The 24,259-nt window shown below is 38.1% G+C and overlaps 1 protein-coding gene across 2 annotated transcripts in view; it reads left to right on the top strand.

Annotated features, from left to right (window-relative positions):
* The window catches only part of ZBBX (zinc finger B-box domain containing), a 156,021-nt gene extending 151,301 nt beyond the window's left edge, over positions 1 to 4,720 (top strand). For both annotated transcript variants that reach the window (XM_063441033.1, XM_063441032.1), the window contains exon 20: positions 4,330 to 4,720. In XM_063441033.1, coding sequence (XP_063297103.1) covers positions 4,330 to 4,438 — 109 coding nt within the window. In that variant the 3' untranslated portion in view covers positions 4,439 to 4,720. The remainder of the gene's footprint in view (positions 1 to 4,329) is intronic.
* The last annotated feature ends 19,539 nt before the right edge of the window (positions 4,721 to 24,259 follow it).

Genomic DNA, 24,259 nt, shown 5'->3' with positions numbered 1-24,259 from the left:
TGTTCCTTGTGACAAAAAGGGACTTTAATGTGTCACATGACACAAGTGGCAGAGCCTACCCCCTCCAGTGTGGATCAAAACCAGATTGTGAAACAGTCTGTAATGCTGAGATATCTGCCTGGCCGACCTAGATATTATTTTGTTATCCAGGTAGACTTGCAGATGGGGAGGGATGTGTAGTTTGTATATCCTGTTGGCAGTGAAAATAATGTCAGTTGCTCCTGCTTACATTACGAAGAAGCTTGCTTGTCTCTTTCTTTGCGGTAGCTCAGGTCTTCTATAATACTATTGCTCTTAGGAGAATCGCTAGCAGTTTTTAGTTAGTGAGAATATCCTGCAATACCTTGTAGTAACTGGAGAGATCAGGGCAGTATATCCTATATTGGCAATGAATACAGTGACTCCAAGCTCAGGTCATAACACTTAGTACAGCGATCAGTTGTGTAAGTTAATGCAAGTTCTCAAGCATGATATTAATCCTGAACGTTGTGCCTTCGGTAACAGAGACGCCAGGGCCATATCGTCACATTCCTGTTTATGCAGCCCTAGCCACACTCCCTGGCTATGACTCACAGCAAGCATGAGAAAAAATCATTTCCAATTAGATTTGACAGCACAGTGTGTTTACTTTATTGTTTTTAATGTCTTAAGTGTGTTTAGTTTAGGAGTTTTTTAGGGTTACTTACTAAAGTAAGAATTCAAGGTAAATTAAAAATGTATTTAAAATTTAAGGTCAAAATCGTCATACCAGGGGGGCGGGGCTTGGGAACGAAACTGAACGGACGCCATCTCCATCGGCTCCCAACCTTGCGGCACCTAATCTGCAAATATCCCGAACATCATAACCCGCACAACTAATCGAAGCACACTACGAGCCCGGGGGAACCGTGCAGAACCGACCGATTCCAACAAGCAAGTGATTCCGCGAGTCACGGCCTGGAGACTCTCCTAGACGGCATCGGGGCGTACTACCACCCAGCCTGGGAGGAGACAGAAACCCCGACATCTAAAGACATCTCTGCAACCATGGGGCGCCGCAAGCAGAAACTGCAACAGGCAGCGGCGGCAGACCATCCAAATATCGGGGAGATGTTGCAGAGACAGGCACCGTCCAAGATGGCCGCCACGGAGGCCTCCCCCGCTCAGCAGCAGAAAGCCCACTCACCAGAGATGAGGGCAGAGGACACGCAAACCAACACATCCCCAACCCATGGAGGCTCTGGGGACGGCACCTTCGCTACAAAACAAGACCTGCAGCACTGGATGCAGGAGATACAATCCCTGCTGGCCGCGGACCTCGGAGATCGCTTCAACACCTAACAAGCCGCCTGCGGACAGCGGGCATACAATACAGATGGGGACTGCCGAGGGTCCTCTTAATCACCCACAATGGGACTACTCACAGAGCCACATCAGAGGCGGACATCCTTGCACTCTCCACTCGCCTGGGACTTCCAGATACAACCCAGACACCTGCTTAGACGGGACTATCCCAGATGTGAGATCCAGCTACTACAAGACCATTTACCCCTCGCACCCCACGCAAGGACTCGGGGACCTGACAAGTGAAAACACCCAATCCGGTCAAACCGGACCCAACTGTTATTGCATACTGTTTTGTTAAATCCTTTCTGTTAACGTTAGTTTCTCAATGCTGTAGTTCGTACACAGATGCACTTTACACGGCCCGGATTAACATCACAGCCAGACCCAGGGATAACCGCGTAGATCCATATTAGGGTGGACGAGCCCCACAATCTCCCCCCCACCCCGCTGCCCCCTAGGTTAGGGGCAACCACAACACTAGCAGCAGCCGAGACCTAGAATAAAGACCCTAACTCCCTCTCCAGAGGGCACAAGACGGCAGGCTAGTACAAACTGGGAGACACAAAAATACTGACACCACAATCTAGTGCAACTACTCAACAACCCATAGTATCACAAGCACACTATATATAGGATGACACTATAGCGTGAAGGGCCATAAACCTAGGAGCAAACAAATTCACTACTGTCGACAATTGTTCCATGACATGGATAAAAGAAAAATGTGTGCTGTTAAACTTGACAATACTGAGATATACCGGTACATGCCATTGTTATATGATATGTTTTACCTCTGGTAAATGTTAATATAATGCATGAAGTTTCACAATGCACCAACAAAATAAAGAATTAAAAAAATAAATAAATAGTGAAACCAGAACAATTCTCTAAATATATGCTTCCAGTTTTGCTACTTTGGTCTTAAATTTATGATTCACTTTGAATTCTCAATTCAGTAAATAACCCTGTTTATCTCCTGCTCTGTTATTTGACCTGTAATCGCACAAAGGATACTCCTGCAGACTCTAGCAGGCTATTAGCAGGGCAGGAGATAACATAGAAACATAGAATGTGACGGCAGATAAGAACCATTCGGCCCATCTAGTCTGCCCAGTTTTCTAAATACTTTCATTAGTCCCTGGCATTATCTTATAGTTAGGATAGCCTTATGCCTATCCCACGCATGCTTAAACTCCTTTACTGTGTTAACCGCTACCACTTCAGCTGGAAGGCTATTCCATGCATCCACTACCCTCTCAGTAAAGTAATACTTCCTGATATTATTTTTAAACCTTTGTCCCTCTAATTTTAGACTATGTCCTCTGGTTGTGGTAGTTTTTCTTCTTTTAAATACACATAAGAAATTCTAAATGAAACAGAGTGTAATAAAGGGAGTTTAAACATTAGGAAGTGTGGAGGTTGACAGTGCAGGTCATATTAAGCTTAAGTTGTTTTGATGCTTATTGTGTTTCTTTAAGCTGTTGATACAAAAATTTTGATTGGTTGCGTTAGTTTAGATAATGTATTTTATTATTATAAATTTATAACAAAGCAAGCATCCACTGTCATCTCGCAGACAGCGCAGAATTTATTGTCATATGTTATAGTGGGTCGGTTATGGTTAAGGTAAAAATATATTTGATAGCAGCAAACCAAAATAGTTATTATTAATGTATTCTTTTTTAATATATAAAAGCATTTCAGTTTAAAATCCTATATTCTGAAAATGCATAATCAGGGCATTTAATGCAAATTAAAGTAGACTTGTATCTCGCACCAGCCAAACTGCCTTTATAAGGCTGCCTATGCACCGTAACCATTACAGAGTGCTGTAGTGAATATAGTGCTAGGCGACCCCAGCCATATGCCACCGTTAAGAGTCATACCATTTTTGAATGGTTTGACCCTTAAATGTTAGTGGGTTCCCATAGTTTCTGCAGTTTTGCCTCTATTCACCGATATCTCTAAAGTCCCCTTCCACGTTAGCTATATGAATTTTATCTGTTCTTGAATGGAATCCTATAGCTGATGACACGCTCAGCTAATTAATTCCATCGAGATATGAATACATTTGATATTGCTAGAATTTACATTTATCAATATATGTGAAGAGGGGCTGGATTGTGCATGATCCTAGTAAGTCTTGAACTGCTTAAACAATGGTTTTACATGGTTAACACTGTGATGTCACCAGAGTGTTCTGTTGCCATAACGACTACATTTGTAAGGTAACCACTAATTCTTTCCCCACATCAACCTATGTATGTCTCTCTCTCACACAACCATCCACACCTCCTTGTCACCCACATCTACTCTCACCCGTCTCTCGTTCAAATCTGCCCCTCACTAGTCTCTACTGCATGGCTGCACTCTCGTCAGTATTACCTCCAAATCTGTACCCTCACTCGTCTCTGTCCCATATCTCTCTCCACACCAGTCAGTGTTTCATTTCTCATTTATGTGCTTCCAACTCTTAATTCTCTTGTGGCTGTTCAACAGCGTTCTGCGCACAAGAGGTTAAATAAAAAAGATGCCGGGCAGGTTAGGGAGATTTGTGATCTTCTTAGCCAGACCATGTCTTCTTATATGCCCCTTTATCTGCTTGTTACACCTATTACACCTATACACTTAGGGTTAACAATGAATAGCTGCAGAAATCATACGATGCCTAGTCAGCCTCACCTAATAATATCCCTTTTCTTATTTTAGATATGTTTTGATCAGACACCTATACGCATTAGATGTCTATTTTTACACTGTAAAGGATATTAAAAATCCTTACAGTGTCACTGTCAATTTTTTTCTTCTATTAGTTTAGCTGAGATTTTTAAAGTGTTAATGCTAAAATACAAGACCGAGCTCCCATCCTTTATTACACCCGCATGTTATGAATCCACCTCCCACATTGTTTATGTCGCACTTAGAAACAGCAGCTGTGTCTCTTAATATATATAATTAGGATCTTTCATATGTATGTTTTGATGACTATTATTTTTATATCAGCTCACCCGTGCACTCTATGAAATCTTGGCAAAGCGGTGATGGAGAAAGTGATTCATATGAAGATGAAGAGGACCTGCAGGACAAGCTTCATGTTTTGTCACTTCAATAGTTTTTTTTTGTTTTTTTGTTTTTTACTTGATGACAGTTTGATTTAAGATCACTATTTCACTTTTTTTCTTGTTTTGTTGATAGATATATATGTATTTATAATATCTCTTCTCCCTTTGTTGACCTCTCTACTCTCTTTGTTGTCAGTTGTTGAAAATTAAAGTTGTTTTGTCATTGTGTGTGCATTATAGATGGACAGATGCTACTGAATGATGGATTGCTGGATAGATTTATTGATAAAGTAATAGATTGGTTTAAATGTTTGGAAACTCGCCATGCTGTTCATCCCTAATAATAAATCTACAATTTTAAAGTCTGATGTTGAATATCTTTTTCTGAATTTGGAGTACACTGTTCAGGAAGGGAAAAGAAGCACACATCATTCAAATTGTAATCTCATCTTGAAAGGACAATCCAGTCTTCTAAAGCACTTCATCTTGCTAAAGTGTTTTAAGAGTTAAATGTATGTCCCATCTGACTTATTTTATCAAGAGATCTGTACTTTTTCTTTGTAGAAATACCATTAATAACACCCCTGGCAGTGAAGTGAGGAATCGAGTGTTTCTCAGAGATTAATTGATTTTACTCCTAATTAGAAGAAGCATTATTAGGGGACTGCAACACGAACCATCTGATTGAACAAAAGTAATAATTATAGATGACTTAACAGGCAGAGGCTACCCTTTATACTTGGAGTGTTCCTTTAAATATATACCCAAACTATCGCAGACTATCTGAAGTCCAAATTAGTTTTTTGTCTTAAGATGACTTAAGCAGACAGAAACTGGAAACTTTAAACATTATTCAAAATAATGATGCTCAGAAATATGATATAGGTATTATTTTATTTCCTTCTTTGGATGGTGAGAGTTGAGAGCCTATGAATTGTGGCGTGGGATTAAGTCCCTTCCAACCACAGAGTGCAGAGACCCATTGGTAGATGCAATGAGGGTGCCTGAGCAAGTTTTGTTTCGTTCTGAATGTAAATTTGAACGAATTTCGGGCAATGCAGACATTCGGATACTTCTGAATAGCTGAATTGCCGAAGTGCTGAATTTCGGAATACCGAACCGAACTGCCGAAGCAACGAATATCCGAATAGCCAAAGTGTAGAATTTTGGATTTGCCAAATAGCCGAATTCGCAAAGCACAGAATTGCCGAAGTACTAATATACCCAGTGGAAGAATGAAAAATGTTACACTGTATACCAGTTTAAATACAAAGAATACACATATAGCCAGTATTCAGCTGTAAGCATTTGCAACATTTACAACAATCAAGTAACACGTTCATATAAAATATAAGTTACTTAGCCAGTCAATAGATGGAAATGTAGATAACTCCCGAATTCCCACTGTATTAGGGAGCTATCTATCAAAAGGCTAAAATACCTAAATTGGTCTTTGAGCCAAATTTACTAATACTAAGTAAAGATGACTTAGTACTAGTAAATTCTGTCCCTACTCGCTATACCGCGAGTAAGGGCATGTCTAGTAAACAGTGAGCAACCAATCGGTGTTGGTATGAGTCAAATGACACAGCGTGGGACAATTCCAAGGAATTTTCCCACGCTGTGTAAAATGACACAGAGCACTCTGATTGGTTGGATTTTAAGCCAACTAATCAGAGTGCTGTGACAAATGTAGAGACTTAAACCAACCAATCAGATTGCTCTGAGCCCAATTGCAGGGCGGGGCAAGGCTTTATAAGCCTTCCCCCGCCCAGTGGAGCTCAGTCTGCGCGGTGCCCTCCATGGGTGAAGATAGATTACATTTTCAGCGTCTGGGTTTTTTTTTTTGCGCTCAGGTTTTTTTTTTTTTTTTTTTAAAGTGCCACGTGTATAAGGTTTTTTTTATTTGGCCTTTTTTGGGGCTGAAAAAGGATTTTAGAAAAAAGAACACATCAAATGGTAAGTTTTATTTATTTTTTTACAGGTACTTAGTTATTGTTCCCCCCTCACTATTTTTAGGGTTAGGGAGGTAGGTAGGGGTTTATTAATTTTTTGGGAGGGGGTGACTAGGGATTTGGGGACCCCTAGTCACCTGGGGTGGGAGGACATTCGCCCCCCCCCTTTTTGCTAATTTAGGGCCCCCACTCATGGATGGGGGTTAGAGGGGAGGACAATAGGTCCCCCCCCCTTATTGGTATTATTATTATTGGTTTACTAGACATGCTCCTACTCGCGGTATAGCGAGTAGGGGCAGAATTTACTAATACTAAGTAATCTTTACTTAGTATTAGTCAATTTGACTCAAAGACTAGTTTAGGTATTTCAGCTTTTTGGTAGATAGCTCCCTAATACTGTGGGAATTAGGGAGTTATCTACTAAGCGGCTGAAAGAGAACACATCTGATGTTCCAAAGTGTCGAAGTCCCGAATTGAACCGAAGTCCCGCATTTCGAAATGCCGAACCGAATATTTTGCCCATGCACATCCCTAATGCTTGAGTAAATTACTGGGGGCAGAGAGATGGCACAGGTATGCTGAGGGAAGAGCAATGGCACAGGTATGCTAGGGAAAGAGCGATGGCATAGAGATGCTAAAGAACAGAGAGCTGGAAAAGAGGCAAGTGGCAGAGAGAGATGACACAGAGAAACTGGAGGCAGACAGATGGCACAGAGAGGCTAGTGGCAGAGGGATGGTACTGGCAGATTGTTTGGAAGCACATTATTGGCATGATATACAAGGATTATGCATTTATTGCTCACTGATTGGCATGACATATCAGGTTTATGCATTTACTGCTGATTGTGACAGTAGTCACCATCACCTGGGGTTTCATACGGACATTTTGTATAGGACCCTGGACTGCTCATGGAGAAAAACTATGCAGCGCTGAAGAGAAGCAACCTAAAAAAATGGCTGCAGAAGAATAGGCAGAGGGGACGATACCTGCCTAGAAGGAGAGCTACAGCCTTATCGGGTGGAAAAACTCCAGAGAGACCCTGGTCAATCCTCAGCGACTGGTGTTGAAAGGCTCCAGGGTCCCAGAAAGTGACTAAGAAGCAAACTGAATGGAGGTACATGGTTGGAGTACAGGAGCTCCGTCACTGGCATGATATGCAAGGTTTATGCATTTAATGCATTAATAGCGTTCCCTTGCTGAAAAATCATTCAGAACTAATTTTACTAAATACTTGCCTGGTTGGAGAGATCTTCCTTATTGATTAGTGATATCCAAGTGTCAAGTGTGCAGGGCAATTGCTCTTGGGCTGCTCTCTAACCACTTTTCACATTTAAATACTAAAGTGCATAGTATTTTAATTATATCTATTCAATTATCTTGTATTTCTATCAACACATCTATTTTGTTTGTGTACTTGTGTCTACCGCTGATGTTAACGGGTGGGTTGATAAAATTGCACTCTGGGCCACTAAATAGTTTTTGCCCCACAACTTTCCAGCTCTCCCCTGTAGCCTTCTCCAGACTGGGTTACTGCTCGTTTAAATTAGACAGTGGTTTCCTAGTGTGATTTTCGCCATGATGCTTCAGTGCCCTTGCATACATTTGTTAAATTTATATTGATGTTTTTGCATCTTTTAAAGCTGCTTTGGCAAGAATGTTCTCAAAACAATTGAGTCACTGTCACCATCTACCTCTCACCTCCTGCTCCACGTGGGTATAAGATCCCATAAGTTACGGCTCAGGGCCCTCGCCATTCAAGGAATGAAAACAATTTTTTTGCACCTACCTGTGAAAAAATACAAATAATTATGTTGGAACAAACACAGCAGAAGTTCCAAAGAGACCTCAGTCTCATATTCACTGAATTTTAGAAAAGGCTCAGTCATAAAGTAGTGTAAAGTAAATAAAAACAAATCACTAGTAACTGTTCAGATTGACAATGCATGTAGGTCCCGGTCAGACACAATTTCAATAGTAAAGATCATAATCCAGTGTCAAAAAATGCAACATTTAAATTTGACGAGAAAACTAAATTGTTTTCTACAGACTTCTTATATAAATATATAAATAGTAGACACCTAGAGAGCTTGTTTCAAGTCTTGTCGGTAAATAGCTGTGGTTATCTATGTCAAATAATAACAGCCACTAAGTAGTAGTGGCTTCTATTTTATGACAGATTTACAACCATAACAACTGTAGGACAACACACACAGGACTCCAACTTTCCAGTTCCAGTGCTCCATCCCATTAACCGCAGCGACAGGGATTTTATTGAGTAGATGCTGGCCAGTAAAATGCGTTGACAACTTTTATATTTAGTATCCTTCTTAAGGGAATTATCATGATTGGAAAAATAAAATAATAGAAGTAGCGCTTTTTTCTTTGAAAAAGCACTCCACATTCATTAAATTTTCTTTTACTAAAGACACTACTTAAGGAAATAGCCACATGTTTTACATAAATGTTCCTTTTCACAAAAGTAGGTCAAATTAGGTTTTCTATAGTGAAATACTCGAAATTTTATGCTAAAGAAAATGTGATTGTGAGTTCAGAATGCAGAATGAATGGGCATAGAGAAATCTCTTTGTAAGACATTTTTGGAAATTAAGATTAGTTTAAATTATGACCACATTCAAACGGTATACTAAAACCATAATTTTCCCATTAGAGTATAACTAGATAAGTATTCTTAAAAGCTGGGAAGATCATAACTGTAAACTCCTGCACATGGAAAATGCTGAAAATATTTCTATGTAAGAGATGCATGCTGAGAGTAGAACAGGTTTAATAGCTTGGCATATGGTAAATTTTTCAACTTTCACAGACTCAAACGTGATAACTGCTACTCAAAGAACAAAAAGGATCTATGACAGCTTTTGGGAACAAAGATGCATATTACTATACTCATTTGTAGTAAAAAAAAAAAAAAAGTTATTTTGTTCTCCCTTTTTTAAACTTTTAATTTAAACCTAAGATGAGTGTTATCGCGTATTGCCATAGAAAGCATCATTATGGGCATATGTCATGCAGTGGAGGAATTACTGATAGCTGATAGTCACCTAAGTGATATATATCATCATGACACCAGTAATTTTATATGGATTTTCTCTGGACTAAATAACAGGACTCTACTTTCTTTCTGTATAACAACAGAAAATGGAAGATTATAAATAATACTGATAGAAAAACAAGCTCCTTGAACATTATATATGTGGTATTTGCAATTGTATAGTACTCTGTACTACAAAAGCGTTTTAGCTTTTCTATTGCCTTCTTATATAAATTCTTAGCTACATCTGTTATTGTTTTTTTGTGAAAGTGATGTGTTGATTATACCAATTGTTTGTGATGCACCATATACATTGCAAGTTTAAAGATTTCCTCTTTAAGGGAACATTGTAGTATGATAAATGGATAGATGTCAGAATATATATTTTTGTAGGTGTGTGTATGTTTACATTATATGCAGTGGCAGAACTAATGTAGAGAGGGTCCTCGTGCAACAAAGTTTTTTGCCCCCCCCCCCACCCCCCCTCTACTGCAAGAGTGGCAAAAAGGTAGCTCCCCATCTGTCGAACTCCATCCATGCTATTCCAGCTCGGGATTATTATTATTATTATATTATTTATATAGCGCCATCAGATTCCGTAGCACTGTACAATGGGTATCTACCATTTGCTCATTCTTGCAGGGTTGTATTGGTGAGCAGTGTTTGTGCATTTGAATGTAAGCATGTTTAGAGTAAATGTGTACATGTAGGGGTGTATATTTATGTCCTGTTGCCATTGGAATGCAGTGGTATACTTGTGTGTAGTGTTAGCATTTGAATGCGGGGGATTGTTTGTATGTAGAGTTGGCTTTTAAGTGCAGGTGTGCCTTTGTCTGTAGTGTTGGTGTTTGAGTGAAGGGGTGTGTTTGTATATACTTTTGGAGCGTGAATGCAGAGGTGTGTTTGTATGTAATATTTGTGCAGGAGTGTGTTTACATGTTGTGTTGGTGTTTGCTTGGATGTCTGCACATACACACACACACTACCACAAACCTACATACTTACACAGATACATATGAATACACTGACACATACATACAAATTCATATACACATTGACATATACACACACATAGATAGACATACTGACACATGCATACACCGACACATACATAAACACAGATGCACACTCTGACACACAGATACAAACACTGACACATTCACACACCATGAAACACAGATACACACGCTGAGGTAAACACACATACAGATGCACACCCTGACACACCCAGGTCACATAGTTGTTTGGCATAGAAAACACTAGGGGATATTCATCAAAATAACTTGACTGGTGTGCAGATTTTTGTTTAACATTGTATTAACTATCCACAGACATGAGTGGTTCACTGGCTTTGCATCTTTTCCCAAGTTGTGTTTCAAAGCTGTTGTATGCAGCAAACACAGACTCCATGTTTAAAATTGAATAAGGCAAAAATGTGATTCTTTGTTAAAATTATTTGCATATGACCACCCAGAATCCTTTGCAGTAGTAACATCACTGCAAATTTGTGATTTCTGTGAGTTTAACAATGTATTAACTATCCATGAATATATATATATGTGTGTGTGTGTGTGTATATATATATATAATGCAAATATATAGAGTCCGAAATCTTTATGGTTACACCCACCTTTAACCCCTTAAGGACCAAAATTCTGGAATAAAAGGGAATCATGACATGTCACACATGTTATGTGTCCTTAAGGGGTTAAGGAACCTTGTTTTTTTTTTTTTTTGTTGGTAGAATGTCTTTAGTTTAAATCACTGGATTCAAGTGAATTGAACTGACACATTTGTTATCTCTTCAGCAGTTTCAAGTTGGACATTGTGGCAGATCATTGTTCATTAATCTTCCTTGATTACTTCCTGTCAAACACTGGCCCTATAGTAATGCATAATCCATCAAAAAGTTGTATTATTAATATCTAAAGGCAGATAATCAATCTTTTAAAGGTGAATGGGTCTGACAATGAGCAAATAAAAGAGAGATTGATTATCAGCAGAATTTGAATATTAGAATATCAATGATCTATTGTGCACCCAGAAGGATTCTATGGATGTGAACATTGCTTTAGATTTTGATTTACTTATGTATATCTCTTAATCTATGTATTGGTAAATATCTATTCTCTTAAAGGAACAGACAAGGTATGTTTACTTTGTTAACAATAACTGACAGAGTTACACATTTTGTATAATACTATTTTAGGTTTCTCATCATTATGCATTTTAAATAGGCAAGTATAGATGCAAAAATCATAAAAAAAAAACACATTACACCAATGGCATTGAGAAAAAGTGGGGAGGGAACAGCGCTACAGTACTGATCACAAGGGGGGATAAAGCTGCACACCTGAGAGGAAGGGTAACCCTCAAACCCTTCAGAGGATGGAGAGAACAAAAAACAACAAATACAGGGTGCGCTGGATAAAATAAACTAAACGAAAATGGAAACACGAAAAGGAAAGTCTCTATAGGTACAATGTAGACCTTGAGTAACTGTTCTTCTATTCTTGCTTTGGAATCTCAGTGGTTGAATATGGAATACAAAAGCAGAGAAGGGGAGACCAATAGTGCAAAACCGTAATGCTGAAAGGATCACGAACAACACAGACGTGGAGAAGTGGCAACTTACAATTTATAGAGCTAAGCCCAGCTCTAGGTAAAACAGCATACAGTGGTATTTGATACTCCCCACATGTAGGATATTACTGGGCAATTGGAGGTGTCTCCACACGATTCTTTAAAACTTCTGAGACAGTCGTCAGCATATAAAATATATAAAAGAGGGAAGAACCCAATGGTGCAATAACTTAGGTAATATTGCAACAACAGACAACACTGAGGTCCTAAGAGTGCCAACTTACAATTTGAGGAGCTATGACCAGCTCTAAGTAAAACAGCACACAGTGGTATTTAAACTCCCCACGTGTAGGATATTCCTCTAGTGATGCTTGCAGTGCCGGTCTTATGAAAATAAAATCACAAGAGAGGGCCCATAGTGTTTTCCATATGTAAAATGACACAGAAATAAAAAGAAACGTACTTACAATGTTCAGAGCAGACTCACTGCTCTATGAACCAAGCGTAGGTGGAATAATCCCCACCAGGGATTTCTTTTGCAGCACTGGATCTTGTTAAAAATGATGATAAAAATCAGCCAGGATAAAACAGCAACATATAAAGTAAATGAACTAACCCAAAGTAAAAGGTAGTATCAAAATACTTTAATATAAAACAGAGTAAAAATACACAACGCGTTTCGCCAAATAGTCTTTTTCAAGTGTAGAGGGCATTGGTGGTGAAATGGCTAATTATCTATAACAAAGTATTTTTTCATGAATGTAAGTTTTGAAATATATGACTGTAACATGTTACAGTCAAACTCCGGGGACCATAACCACTACATACAAACAGTGGTAATGGTGCCTGATGTGCCCACTAATGTAAGTAGTGAAACCATTTAAGAACTTCTTATTTGGGATCCAGCAGGTGCCTCCACTGCTTCAGACAAAGGAGTTTTGTCTAAGCTAAACCTAGGCTTACTCATTGGCTGAGAACAATCAGCTAACGCTCTCAACCATTGGACTAGCTCAAAATAACTGACAGAAGCTCTTGATTTTGAGCTTCTGGCTCTTTGTCAAAAGGCGTTAAGGAAGTGAGTTGCATGTATTAACATGCTCAGCATGAAATTAGAGATAGCTGATCGACTTTTTCTGTAAGAGCTGATCAGGTCTCTCCATTTAAAAAAAAAAAAAAAAAAAACAACATAAAAAAAAGCATGGATCCACTGTTACGCTAAAATGCCATGAGAGACCTGGCGAGAAATTGGGAGTTATATAAAAAGGGTCATTATTATGCCCAGATTTCTTGTTCCAATGAGTTAATCCTGTTAGAATTCTGTTTATCAATTTGTTGCAGTTAAGTGTAATGTTGCCAATATAATAAATCAAGAAATGAAATAACTAATAAATTCTGGATTTAACAATACTAAATGACAAAAAGTGGATATAAGTCCCTGAACTGATGAGTTTACAATTTACTTGCCAAATGAGACACTAGAAGAAACGGCTGAATAATTTATTCCAGAAACACACTGACACTGCTTCCATGAGAACTGCTAAAATATCCACACAAAGGGCATGTATATTATAAAGATTGCATAAACAAATATACGCATAGGCTTCGGTTGTAGCCTATCAACTTTCAAAGGATAATCAAGTGCATTTACATCATCATATAATGATTGCATTTATTCCCTGAAAAACAAATAGACTATTTCTGGGGTTTAATTAAAAGTTGGAAACATGCAATTTCATAATGAGTAATATGAAATCTCTATAATCTCTCTGATTGCAATCCTTCCATATGCATATTTAAGAGCAATGTGAACTCACAGTATGTGTGAAAGTGATAGTTGCATATTTAGACTGCATTTTCATAAGCATTCACTTATAAATATCTGGATGACTGGATGAATAGTTAGCACAGACATCATCCTTTAAGTAACCCTTGTTGATGCAATGATCTGGCATGGTGAACCTTTTGGTACTTGCCTATTAACCCCTTAATGACACAACTTCTGGAATAAAAGGGAGTCATGACGGACTATTTCCGTCATGTGTCCTTAAGGGGTTAAACCTGTATGCTTGCATTATATCTTATACTAAGCAGTGATGGGCTTGTTTAACACTATAGAAATGAATGCAGAGGTAGTGCTTTCATCATTATTATTATTATTATTATTATTATTATTGCCATTTATATTGTGTCAACAGATTCCGTAGAGCTTTATAATATGATGAGAGGGGGGATCTAACTATAAATAGGACAATTACAAGAAAAATTATAGGAAAGATAAGTTAAAGAGGACCCTGCTCAATCGAGCTTACAGTCTATAGGAGGTGGGGGGTATAAAACACAATAGGACAGGACATAGTATCAAATAAGGTGGGAGTGAAGCAGAGCTGGAGGAGAAAGTAAAGTGCTGCCCTTAAGGAGAGAGCAAGAGACAGGTATGTAAGGTAGAGGTTACTCTGGGAGGCCAAAAGCTTTCCTAAAGAGATGCGTGTTAAGGCACTTCTTAAACGATTGAAGACTAGGGAGAGTCTGATGGCGGTAGGCAGGCTATTCCATAGGAAGGGAGCTTCCCGCGAAAGGTCCTGCAAGCGTGAGTTGGCTGTACAGGTGCGAGCAGCGGACAGGAGAAGGTCACGGGCAGAGCGGAGAGACAGAGAAGGGGCATACCTATGGATCTATGAAGAGATAAAAGAGGGGCTAGAATTGGTCAATGCTTTATAGGTGTGAATTAGTACTTTGGCTTCCTGTATCCTATAGGAGTCAATTCAATGTAAGGACTGACAGAGGGGTGAAGTGTGAGAGGACCGACTAGAGAGAAAAATCAGTCTGGCGGCAGCATTCATTACAGACTGTAGTGGGGCAATACAGCTTTACAAGTTTAAACATTTTCTCTTTCTAAATAAAGGATTTATTCAAAGAATGAAAATAATTTTGCAACCCAATAGACCCAACGGACCATTTATACTTTGCAGTCCAGTCCAGAGGGTGAATGGGGTTATATGCAGGATGTGCTCTGATAATATACAGCAGAAATACATCCACATTCAAGGGTGGTTTGTTTTGTTTTACAAAACAAGCAGTTAAACTTCATGTATGCCCGTTCCATAGATTCCAAATTGTTATCAGAGAGTGCATTGTGTACAATATGAAGAGAAGGTTAAAAAAAAAAAATAGTTTGCGATTAACTGATTTTTGGTAACTAAAAAAAAAAAAAAAAAAGCCTAAGATGAAAGTTACTTGCACACTATCGTATATCGCTGCACACTTAAATAACTGGAAGTTTTTTCGTATCACTCCAGTCTCCATTAAAGTGTAAGCTCACCTGCCTTGTCAAGGCAGCAAGGTGAATTGCTAGTGTAGGACTCCCCTAAAAGGTTGTGCCTTGATGTCGGCTTGAAGTGAGAATACACTTTAATGGCTGTTGAAATGATACTAAAAAAACTTCAGTTATTCAAATGTGCATAGGGATTTGGGACAGTGCTCAAGTAACTTTTTCCTTTGGGTTTTATTGTATGCATTGGGGCTGAAGTGTACTATAGTCATTGCTGCCGACTAGTGGCAGATTGAGCGCAGAACTTAATTTTGTATGTTAAAACAAAACAAAAAAAGGTCTAGTTCCTTTTAACCCCTTAACGCCGTTACGGTGTTCCATGCTGTCGCGCTTTAAATGGGCTTTAAAGCCGTTGCGGTGGCATGGAACACCGTAACGGCTGCAGCCCCCAGGAGCCAGCAACTACTCACCTCCGCCGCGATCCTCTTCTGGGGGGCTGCCTGACAGCCCAGGCAGCCCCCCTCCGGCAAATGAGGCCCCTGGGGGCCATGTGATCGTTCTCAAAGAGCGATCACATGGCCCCCTATAGCTGGCTAAGGATCTGCCAGCAGGGGGACTGTCTAAAATATCAGACAGTCCCCCTGCTGGTAGGTAGTGTAAAAAAAAAAATATTAAACATATTATAAAATAAATTAAATGCATTTTTATATATATAATATATGTATATATATATAATATATATACATATTATATATATGTAACGTCATACGTAATGTATTTTAATATTAATATAAGTATATATATTAGTATTAAAATACACTTAGAATGACGTTACATATATATAATATGTATATATATTATATATAATAGATCTACATATATATTATATATATACGTATAATTAAAATAATAAATAAATAAAATAATAAAATAAAATATTGAAACAAAATTTAATATAAATTATATATACATATGTAATTTCATTCTAACTGTATTTTGTTATTAATATATATATATTGGTAACAAAATACACTTAGAATGACATTCTATATATATCTATCTATATATAAAATACAAATAACCGCAAATATATATAGATAAATACATATAATTACATAAAAGATTACATTAGTATACACGTAGAATTTAATTACATATATATGTATATATATATATTAAAATTCTACATGTATATTTAAGTAATCTTTTAACATAATTATGTGATTTGATTAATTAAAATTTGATTGACATGCCTGACAACACAGGGAGAAAGTGCAGAGAATTTAATTCGCAAGCACTATATTTGACCCTGTAACTCTCCAAGACACCATAAAACCTGTACATAGGGGGTACTGTTTTACTCGGGAGACTTCGCTGAACTCAAATATTAGTGTTTCAAACTGGTAACTTGTATTACAACGATGATATTTTAAGTAAATGGGAAGTTTTTTGCATTTTTTACAAACGAACTGCACTTTTATGGACTATATTATTGTTGTAATATGTTTTACTGTTTTAAAACACTAATATTTGTGTTTAGTGAAGTCTCCCGAGAATAACAGTACCCCCAATGTACAGGTTTTATGGTGTTTTGGAAAGTTAGAGAGTCACATATAAGGCTTGCATTTCATTTTTTTCACATTGAAATTTGCCAGATTAGTTATGTTGCCTTTGAGAGCGTATGGTAGCCCAGGAATGAGAATTACCCCCATGATGGCATACCATTTGCAAAAGTAGGCAACCCGAGGTATTGCAAGTGGGGTATGTCCAGTCTTTCTTAGTAGCCACTTAGTCACAAACACTGGCCAAATATTAGTTTTTTGCTTTTTTCACACAAAAACAAATATGAACGCTAACTTCGGCCAGTGTTTGTGACTAAGTGGCTACTAAAAATGACTAAACATACCCCACTTTCAATACCTTGGCTTGTCTACTTTTTCAAATGGTATGCCATTATGGGGGTAATTCTCTTTCCTGGGCTACCACACCGTCTCAAAGGTAACATTACTAATCTGGCAAATTTCAATTTGAAAATGGAACGTTCTATATTTGACCCTGTAAATTTCCAAAACACCATAAAACGGGGGGTACTGTTGTACTCGTGAGACATCGCTGATTACAAATATGTGCATTTTGTTGCAGTAAAACAGTATTATGACATTCACAGCTAAAATGGCAGACGGAAATACAAATTAAAAAAAAAATCTTATTTAGCCACATTTTTTTTTACATTTTATTCATAATAAATTATGTTCCATATATGAATAGTTATTGATAAATTAAAGCCCTGTTTCTCCTGAACAAAATGATATAAGTGTGGGTGCACTTAATGTGACAGCGGTGAATTACGGTTGAACAGACATATAGCGCAAATTCCAGTTTTTGTTTACGTTTAGTTTTGATCATAACGTGCACTATTGACTCCGTCCTGAAGGGGTTAAGTTGACTGAAATAATAAAATTATTATTATTATTTATAAGACGCCAATACATTCCACAGCGGTGTACAATGTACATATATATATACTGGGTGTATCATGAATTTAACCATATATTGCAAAGTGGATGAGTATTATTTTATTTAGTTTGAAGGACAAGCAATACGAATGTCACTAATCTTAGGGCATGCATTTGTTAATGGAGTGTGTTAGAGTCAGAGCCAGATTTATATCATGAGCAGCTGCAGACACAATAGGAGAAATGTTTCACTTTTCTGACACTTTCCTGTCTAATTTTCATAGCATTTTCATTGAATTTTTAGTGCCATTTATTAAAACTGTCAGATTTTTTTCATCTGTTGCTTTTTTTTTGCATCCAGTCATTTCTGAATATATGCTATTTTTTTACATTGCAACAGGTATGTGAATATTTCTGCTACTTTTTCTGACAGAAAAGCAGATACATTTTTCCACCACTACATTTTGTGTCTTCTAAAATAAAAAAAAGTTCTGGGAAAATTATTTACCATCACTTTTTAGATAATTTTAATTAATACGATCAAAATAATGATGGAATATAACCAACACTTTTCAGAACACGTTGATAAATATGCCCCAGCTCCAAGCATCTCCCCCAACCCTGCCCCCCATTCTTTACTAGAAAAAAAGAAGATTGACCATATGAGCTTGTTGGACATCCCACTCCAAAATGTATTATGTTCTACATGGGCTTACATAAATTAACATGCACATAAAGTCAGGAGAGTTGTTTGTGGTGTACTATGATCAGCCACAACATTAAAACCACCTCTTAATATCGTGTAGGTCCCCCTCATGCTGCCACAACAACTGTGATGCGTCAAGGCATAGACTCCACAAGACCTCTTTTATCTGGCACAAGACATTAGCAGCAGATCTTTAAGCCCTGCAAGTTGCGAGGTGGGGCCTGCAAGTTGCGAGGTGGGGCCTCTGGATCGGATTTGATTTTCCAGCACATCCTACAGATGCTCAATCGGCTTAAGATATGGGAAGTTTGGAGTCCAAGGCAACACCTTGAACTCTTTGTCATGTTCCTTAAACCAATTCTAAACTACTATTGCAGTGTGGCATTATCCTGCCTGAAAGAGGTCACTGCCATCTGGGAACAACATCGCCAAGAAGGAGTATATGTGGCCTGCAACAGTCTCTAGGTAGGTGATACGTGTCAAAGTAACATTGCCCAAGGCCTAAAACTGCATCTGCAGGCCTGCCTTCTTCCCATAGTGCATCCTCCTACCATCTCTTCCTCACATAAACTAAACACATGTGCCCAGCCATCCACATGATCTAAAAGAAAACATGATTCACCAGACCAGACAACCTTCTTACATTGCTCCATGGTTCACTTCTGATGGTCACAGCCCCATTGAAGGTGCTTTTGGCGATAGTCAGAGGTTATGATGGGCACTCTGACCGTTCTGCAGCTTAACAGCCACATATGCAGCAAACTGCAATACCCTGCGTGTTCTGATGCCTTTCTACAAGGGCCAGCATTAGGTTTTTCAGCAATTTGATATACTTTAGTCCTTCTGTGTGATCAGGCCAGACAGTACTTCCTTCCCTCTCCACACACTTTACTGAGCTTTGGGCACCCGTGACCCTGATGCAGGTTCTCCGGCTGTCCTTCCTTGTAAAACATTTGTTAGATAGTAATCACTGCACACCAGAACACCCCACAAGGCTTGCTATTTTGGAGATGTCCTGACTCAGTAGTCTAGCCATCACTATTTGGATTTTGTCAAAGTCACCTATATCTTTTTTCCTGCCAATTTTCCTGCTTCCAACACCTAAGATTCAAGAACTGACTTCTCGGTTGTTACCATATACAGGGAGTGCAGAATTATTAGGCAAGTTGTATTTTTGAGGATTAATTTTATTATTGAACAACAACCATGTTCTCAATGAACCCAAAAATCTCATTAATATCAAAGCTGAATATTTTTGGAAGTAGTTTTTAGTTTGTTTTTAGTTTTAGCTATTTTAGGGGGATATCTGTGTGTGCAGGTGACTATTACTGTGCATAATTATTAGGCAACTTAACAAAAAACAAATATATACCCATTTCAATTATTTATTTTTACCAGTGAAACCAATATAACATCTCAACATTCACAAATATACATTTCTGACATTCAAAAACAAAACAAAAACAAATCAGTGACCAATATAGCCACCTTTATTTGCAAGGACACTCAAAAGCCTGCCATCCATGGATTCTGTCAGTGTTTTGATCTGTTCACCATCAACATTGCGTGCAGAAGCAACCACAGCCTCCCAGACACTGTTCAGAGAGGTGTACTGTTTTCTCTCCTTGTAAATCTCACATTTGATGATGGACCACAGGTTCTCAATGGGGTTCAGATCAGGTGAACAAGGAGGCCATGTCATTAGATTTTCTTCTTTTATACCCTTCTTGCCAGCCACGCTGTGGAGTACTTGGACGCGTGTGATGGAGCATTGTCCTGCATGAAAATCATGTTTTTCTTGAAGGATGCAGACTTCTTCCTGTACCACTGCTTGAAGAAGGTGTCTTCCAGAAACTGGCAGTAGGACTGGGAGTTGAGCTTGACTCCATCCTCAACCCGAAAAGGCCCCACAAGCTCATCTTTGATGATACCAGCCCAAACCAGTACTCCACCTCCACCTTGCTGGCGTCTGAGTCGGACTGGAGCTCTCTGCCCTTTACCAATCCAGCCACGGGCCCATCCATCTGGCCCATCAAGACTCACTCTCATTTCATCAGTTTCAGCTTGTGTGTATTGTTCAGTGGTGGTCGTCTTTCAGCCTTTCTTACCTTGGCCATGTCTCTGAGTATTGCACACCTTGTGCTTTTGGGCACTCCAGTGATGTTGCAGCTCTGAAATATGGCCAAACTGGTGGCAAGTGGCGTCTTGGCAGCTGCACGCTTGACTTTTCTCAGTTCATGGGCAGTTATTTTGCGCCTTGGTTTTTCCACACGCTTCTTGCGACCCTGTTGACTATTTTGAATGAAACGCTTGATTGTTCGATGATCACGCTTCAGAAGCTTTGCAATTTTAAGAGTGCTGCATCCCTCTGCAAGATATCTCACTATTTTTGACTTTTCTGAGCCTGTCAAGTCCTTCTTTTGACCCATTTTGCCAAAGGAAAGGAAGTTGCCTAATAATTATGCACACCTGATATAGGGTGTTGATGTCATTAGACCACACCCCTTCTCATTACAGAGATGCACATCACCTAATATGCTTAATTGGTAGTAGGCTTTCGAGCCTATACAGCTTGGAGTAAGACAACATGCATAAAGAGGATGATGTGGTCAAAATACTCATTTGCCTAATAATTCTGCACTCCCTGTATATCCCACTCCTTGACAGGTGCCATTGTAACTATATGATTAATGTTATTAATTTCATTTGTCAGAGGTTTTAATCTTGTGCTGATCTGTGTATGTTCTGCTCATGTGGGAACACGAGAAATTGTATTTGGCATTATCTATGCACTATATGGCCTAATGTATGTGGATACCTATACAAGACACTTATATGAGCTCCTTAGATATCTCTTTCCAAAACCATGCCTCCCTCCTTTGCAGCTTTAACAGCCACCATTCAAGTCTGTGGCAGGTCTTTTAAGTTTCTCCTTTGTGAGGGATGAGTGGGCAGGCCCTGAAAGGGTTGTTACAACTGATGCAACTTTTGTCATTAAAAATGGCTGTAAACGTCAGACAAGCCTCTCTGGCCCCCGAAATAGAAGACTTATTTTTTTCCATCCAATGTTTAACATTGTGCAGGTTGATGTGAGGCTTGTGTACTGCTGCATGGCCTTGGAAACCCCTTTAATAACTCCCAATGCACAGTTATTGTGCTGATATTGCTTCCACAGGCAATTTAAATCTCTGTAGAAGTTATACAACAGATAATAGGTGATTTTAATGTAGTACGCAATTCAGCACTCGACACGTCCACTCTGTATCTGTGATCTACCATATTGTAGATGGATTATTGTAGCTGAATATATATTCCTTCTAGACACTTCCACTTCAAAATAGAAGACCGTTTGACTGGATCAGATCTAATAGGCCCTCCTAAATAGGAGAACAAAATAGAGAGGTATGCGTTTAGACATATATTGTACATTAGCAACATATAAGCAATGTAAAATGACGTTATTTTTTGGGTGTACGCAATTATTGCTTATTTACAGAGAATATATATAGACACCAGAAGGCTGGCCTACTATTCTCTGCATTTTATGTTATTAACCAAAACTTTAAGCTGTAAAAAAAATATGCATATTTGTCAAGAAGCCATCTGATATAAAAAACACTCCCGCCCACACCTGTTCACAACTACAAATAAACATCAAATGCAAATATACTTCCTGACATTTCATTTTTTGGTCCATTTCTCTCCTTCCCATTTGATGGAGTCAAATTGTGCGTGCATATTTTTAATTCTGTGCATCATGCCCAACATTGTTGGCAAGTGCTACTGTGTAATTACATAGACAATTCAGTACAGGCATATAAATATGTATATATATATATATATATATATATATATATATATATATACATAAAAAACTAAATATTAATGTCCTGTGGTGTATGCAAATAAAACATCTTTAAAAAACTACATCCACTTTCTGGAAGTCCACCAAAATAAATTGAAATGAAATAATAAAATAGCTATAAAAAATAATGATTTCATTAAAAAAATATCATCAGTTCTATTACTCCAAACTCGTTCTATAATTCATTTCAGAAGTCTCATTATTAATAGGCATCACACACTGAAACGCACTTTAGAGCAGTTTTTTCCCTGTATCATTTTTTTCCCTTCAGAATGCAATATTTCCTAGAAATATGCATGTAAATACTTAATATTGCCTGTAATTGAAAAGTCTGATGTCCCTAATTGAAAATACTTGTGTTTGCTTCCTACGGCAAAGTGAAATGGCAATGTTCTTGATTCAAAAGATATGTGCATATAAATATATTCAGGAACCTGACCGGATTTAAAATTATATATTAGTAACCCATAAATCTGTTCATCTATTTGACCTTCATACCCAGCTGCAGGGCAGTGATAAATTACTGTCTTGAGTATTCCAAACTTTTTTTTTATTTCATGAACAGTCATTTAATAGTAATTGTTCTCTTAAGATTTACAATAGCAGTCACTAAGTTTGGGAAAGGAAAAAAGTTTTATATTTCCAAGAAAAATAAAATAAAAATAAAGAACAAAAAATAAATGGCAGAAATATTTTTAGATCCGGTATATGCTGGATTAAATTTACTTTAACATCATCCATTGATGTCTTGGTGAGGTATAACTGATCCAGCTTTTGTTTTAACCAAGCTGCTCCATTTATGCTATGTAGCAGAATTAGATGAGATGAGAGGCTCACCAGGCAATCTCCCAGAAACCAGAGTATACCCAGCAGTAAAATGTCACACCATTAATTCATAATCAGAAGAGGGCAATAAAAACTCTAATCGTTTCCATATTGCTGCTTAATCTTAAAACAGCTACCACATTAACGCTGAATTAAAAGGTGTAGAATTCAGTGTTTCCCTATCAAAATAAATTAGAGTTGTTAAAGCTTTAACTAAAGCAAATTTACTGTATTGATCTGTTGAGGAGAAAAGACACAGCTGGGAAATTCAAAATGCAAAAAATGCAGACGTTTAATTAACAGTGATTATTTTACTTATTCAGTTGTTTGCCATTATTTTTTTTGTAAATCGAGTAAAAGTGACTCTTATAATATGTCTGGTGTTAATTACACAATGTTTGTAATCATTGGATTTCTGCTGAGGCTAAAAGAACAACCATGTTTTCTTGGACACATTTCACATTTACATGCAGATGAAGAGCTCATGAAAAGTGATGCCCTGTAGTAGGTAGCTTTCTTGTGTGGCAGAAAAGGGGTCAATAAAGCGGACACTGCCGGCACCGTAGTCACCATTGCTTATTGTAGTGATTATGCTGCAACAAACCTCCCAGCATTGAAACGTACGAATGCAGGACACAGAAGGCAAACCATTGGAGGGCATGCAAGTTATGCCATGATAATAATTTCTTTTTTGCAATAATGATGTAGATCAGTGGTTTCTTACACAGTCCCGACGGTTCAACAGCAGTCTAGGATTTAGGCATTTGACACTTCTTACAAAACCTGAACCACTGGTGTGACTTGAAGACTTGTTTGGGAACCACTGCATTAGAGAATATCATGACATTGGGATGTGGCCCATATTCCAGACTGTCCTGCTAAATATGGCACAATAGCTTGGTATCATGCAAGAAGGCTATGGCTGCTCTAATTGGAGGATTCCTGGCACATCAGGACTGACCTCTCTGCTGGGGAGACTGCATAAAGTGTTGACTTTGATTCAGTGCATCCAAATCCTGTTTTCCCATGCACATATTTAGATTAATAATGAGAAAGTGAGCAGACTTTGAATGGTGGAAATATTGTTTGAAAACAGTTTGACAGAACAGTGGGACTGTGGGATCTATCTATCTATTTATATATCTATCTAGCTAGCCTGCTCT

This window comes from Pelobates fuscus, chromosome 2 (genome assembly GCF_036172605.1).
Source record: "Pelobates fuscus isolate aPelFus1 chromosome 2, aPelFus1.pri, whole genome shotgun sequence".
Lineage (NCBI taxonomy): Eukaryota > Metazoa > Chordata > Amphibia > Anura > Pelobatidae > Pelobates > Pelobates fuscus.
This window is presented reverse-complemented; position numbering and strand designations above follow the sequence as displayed.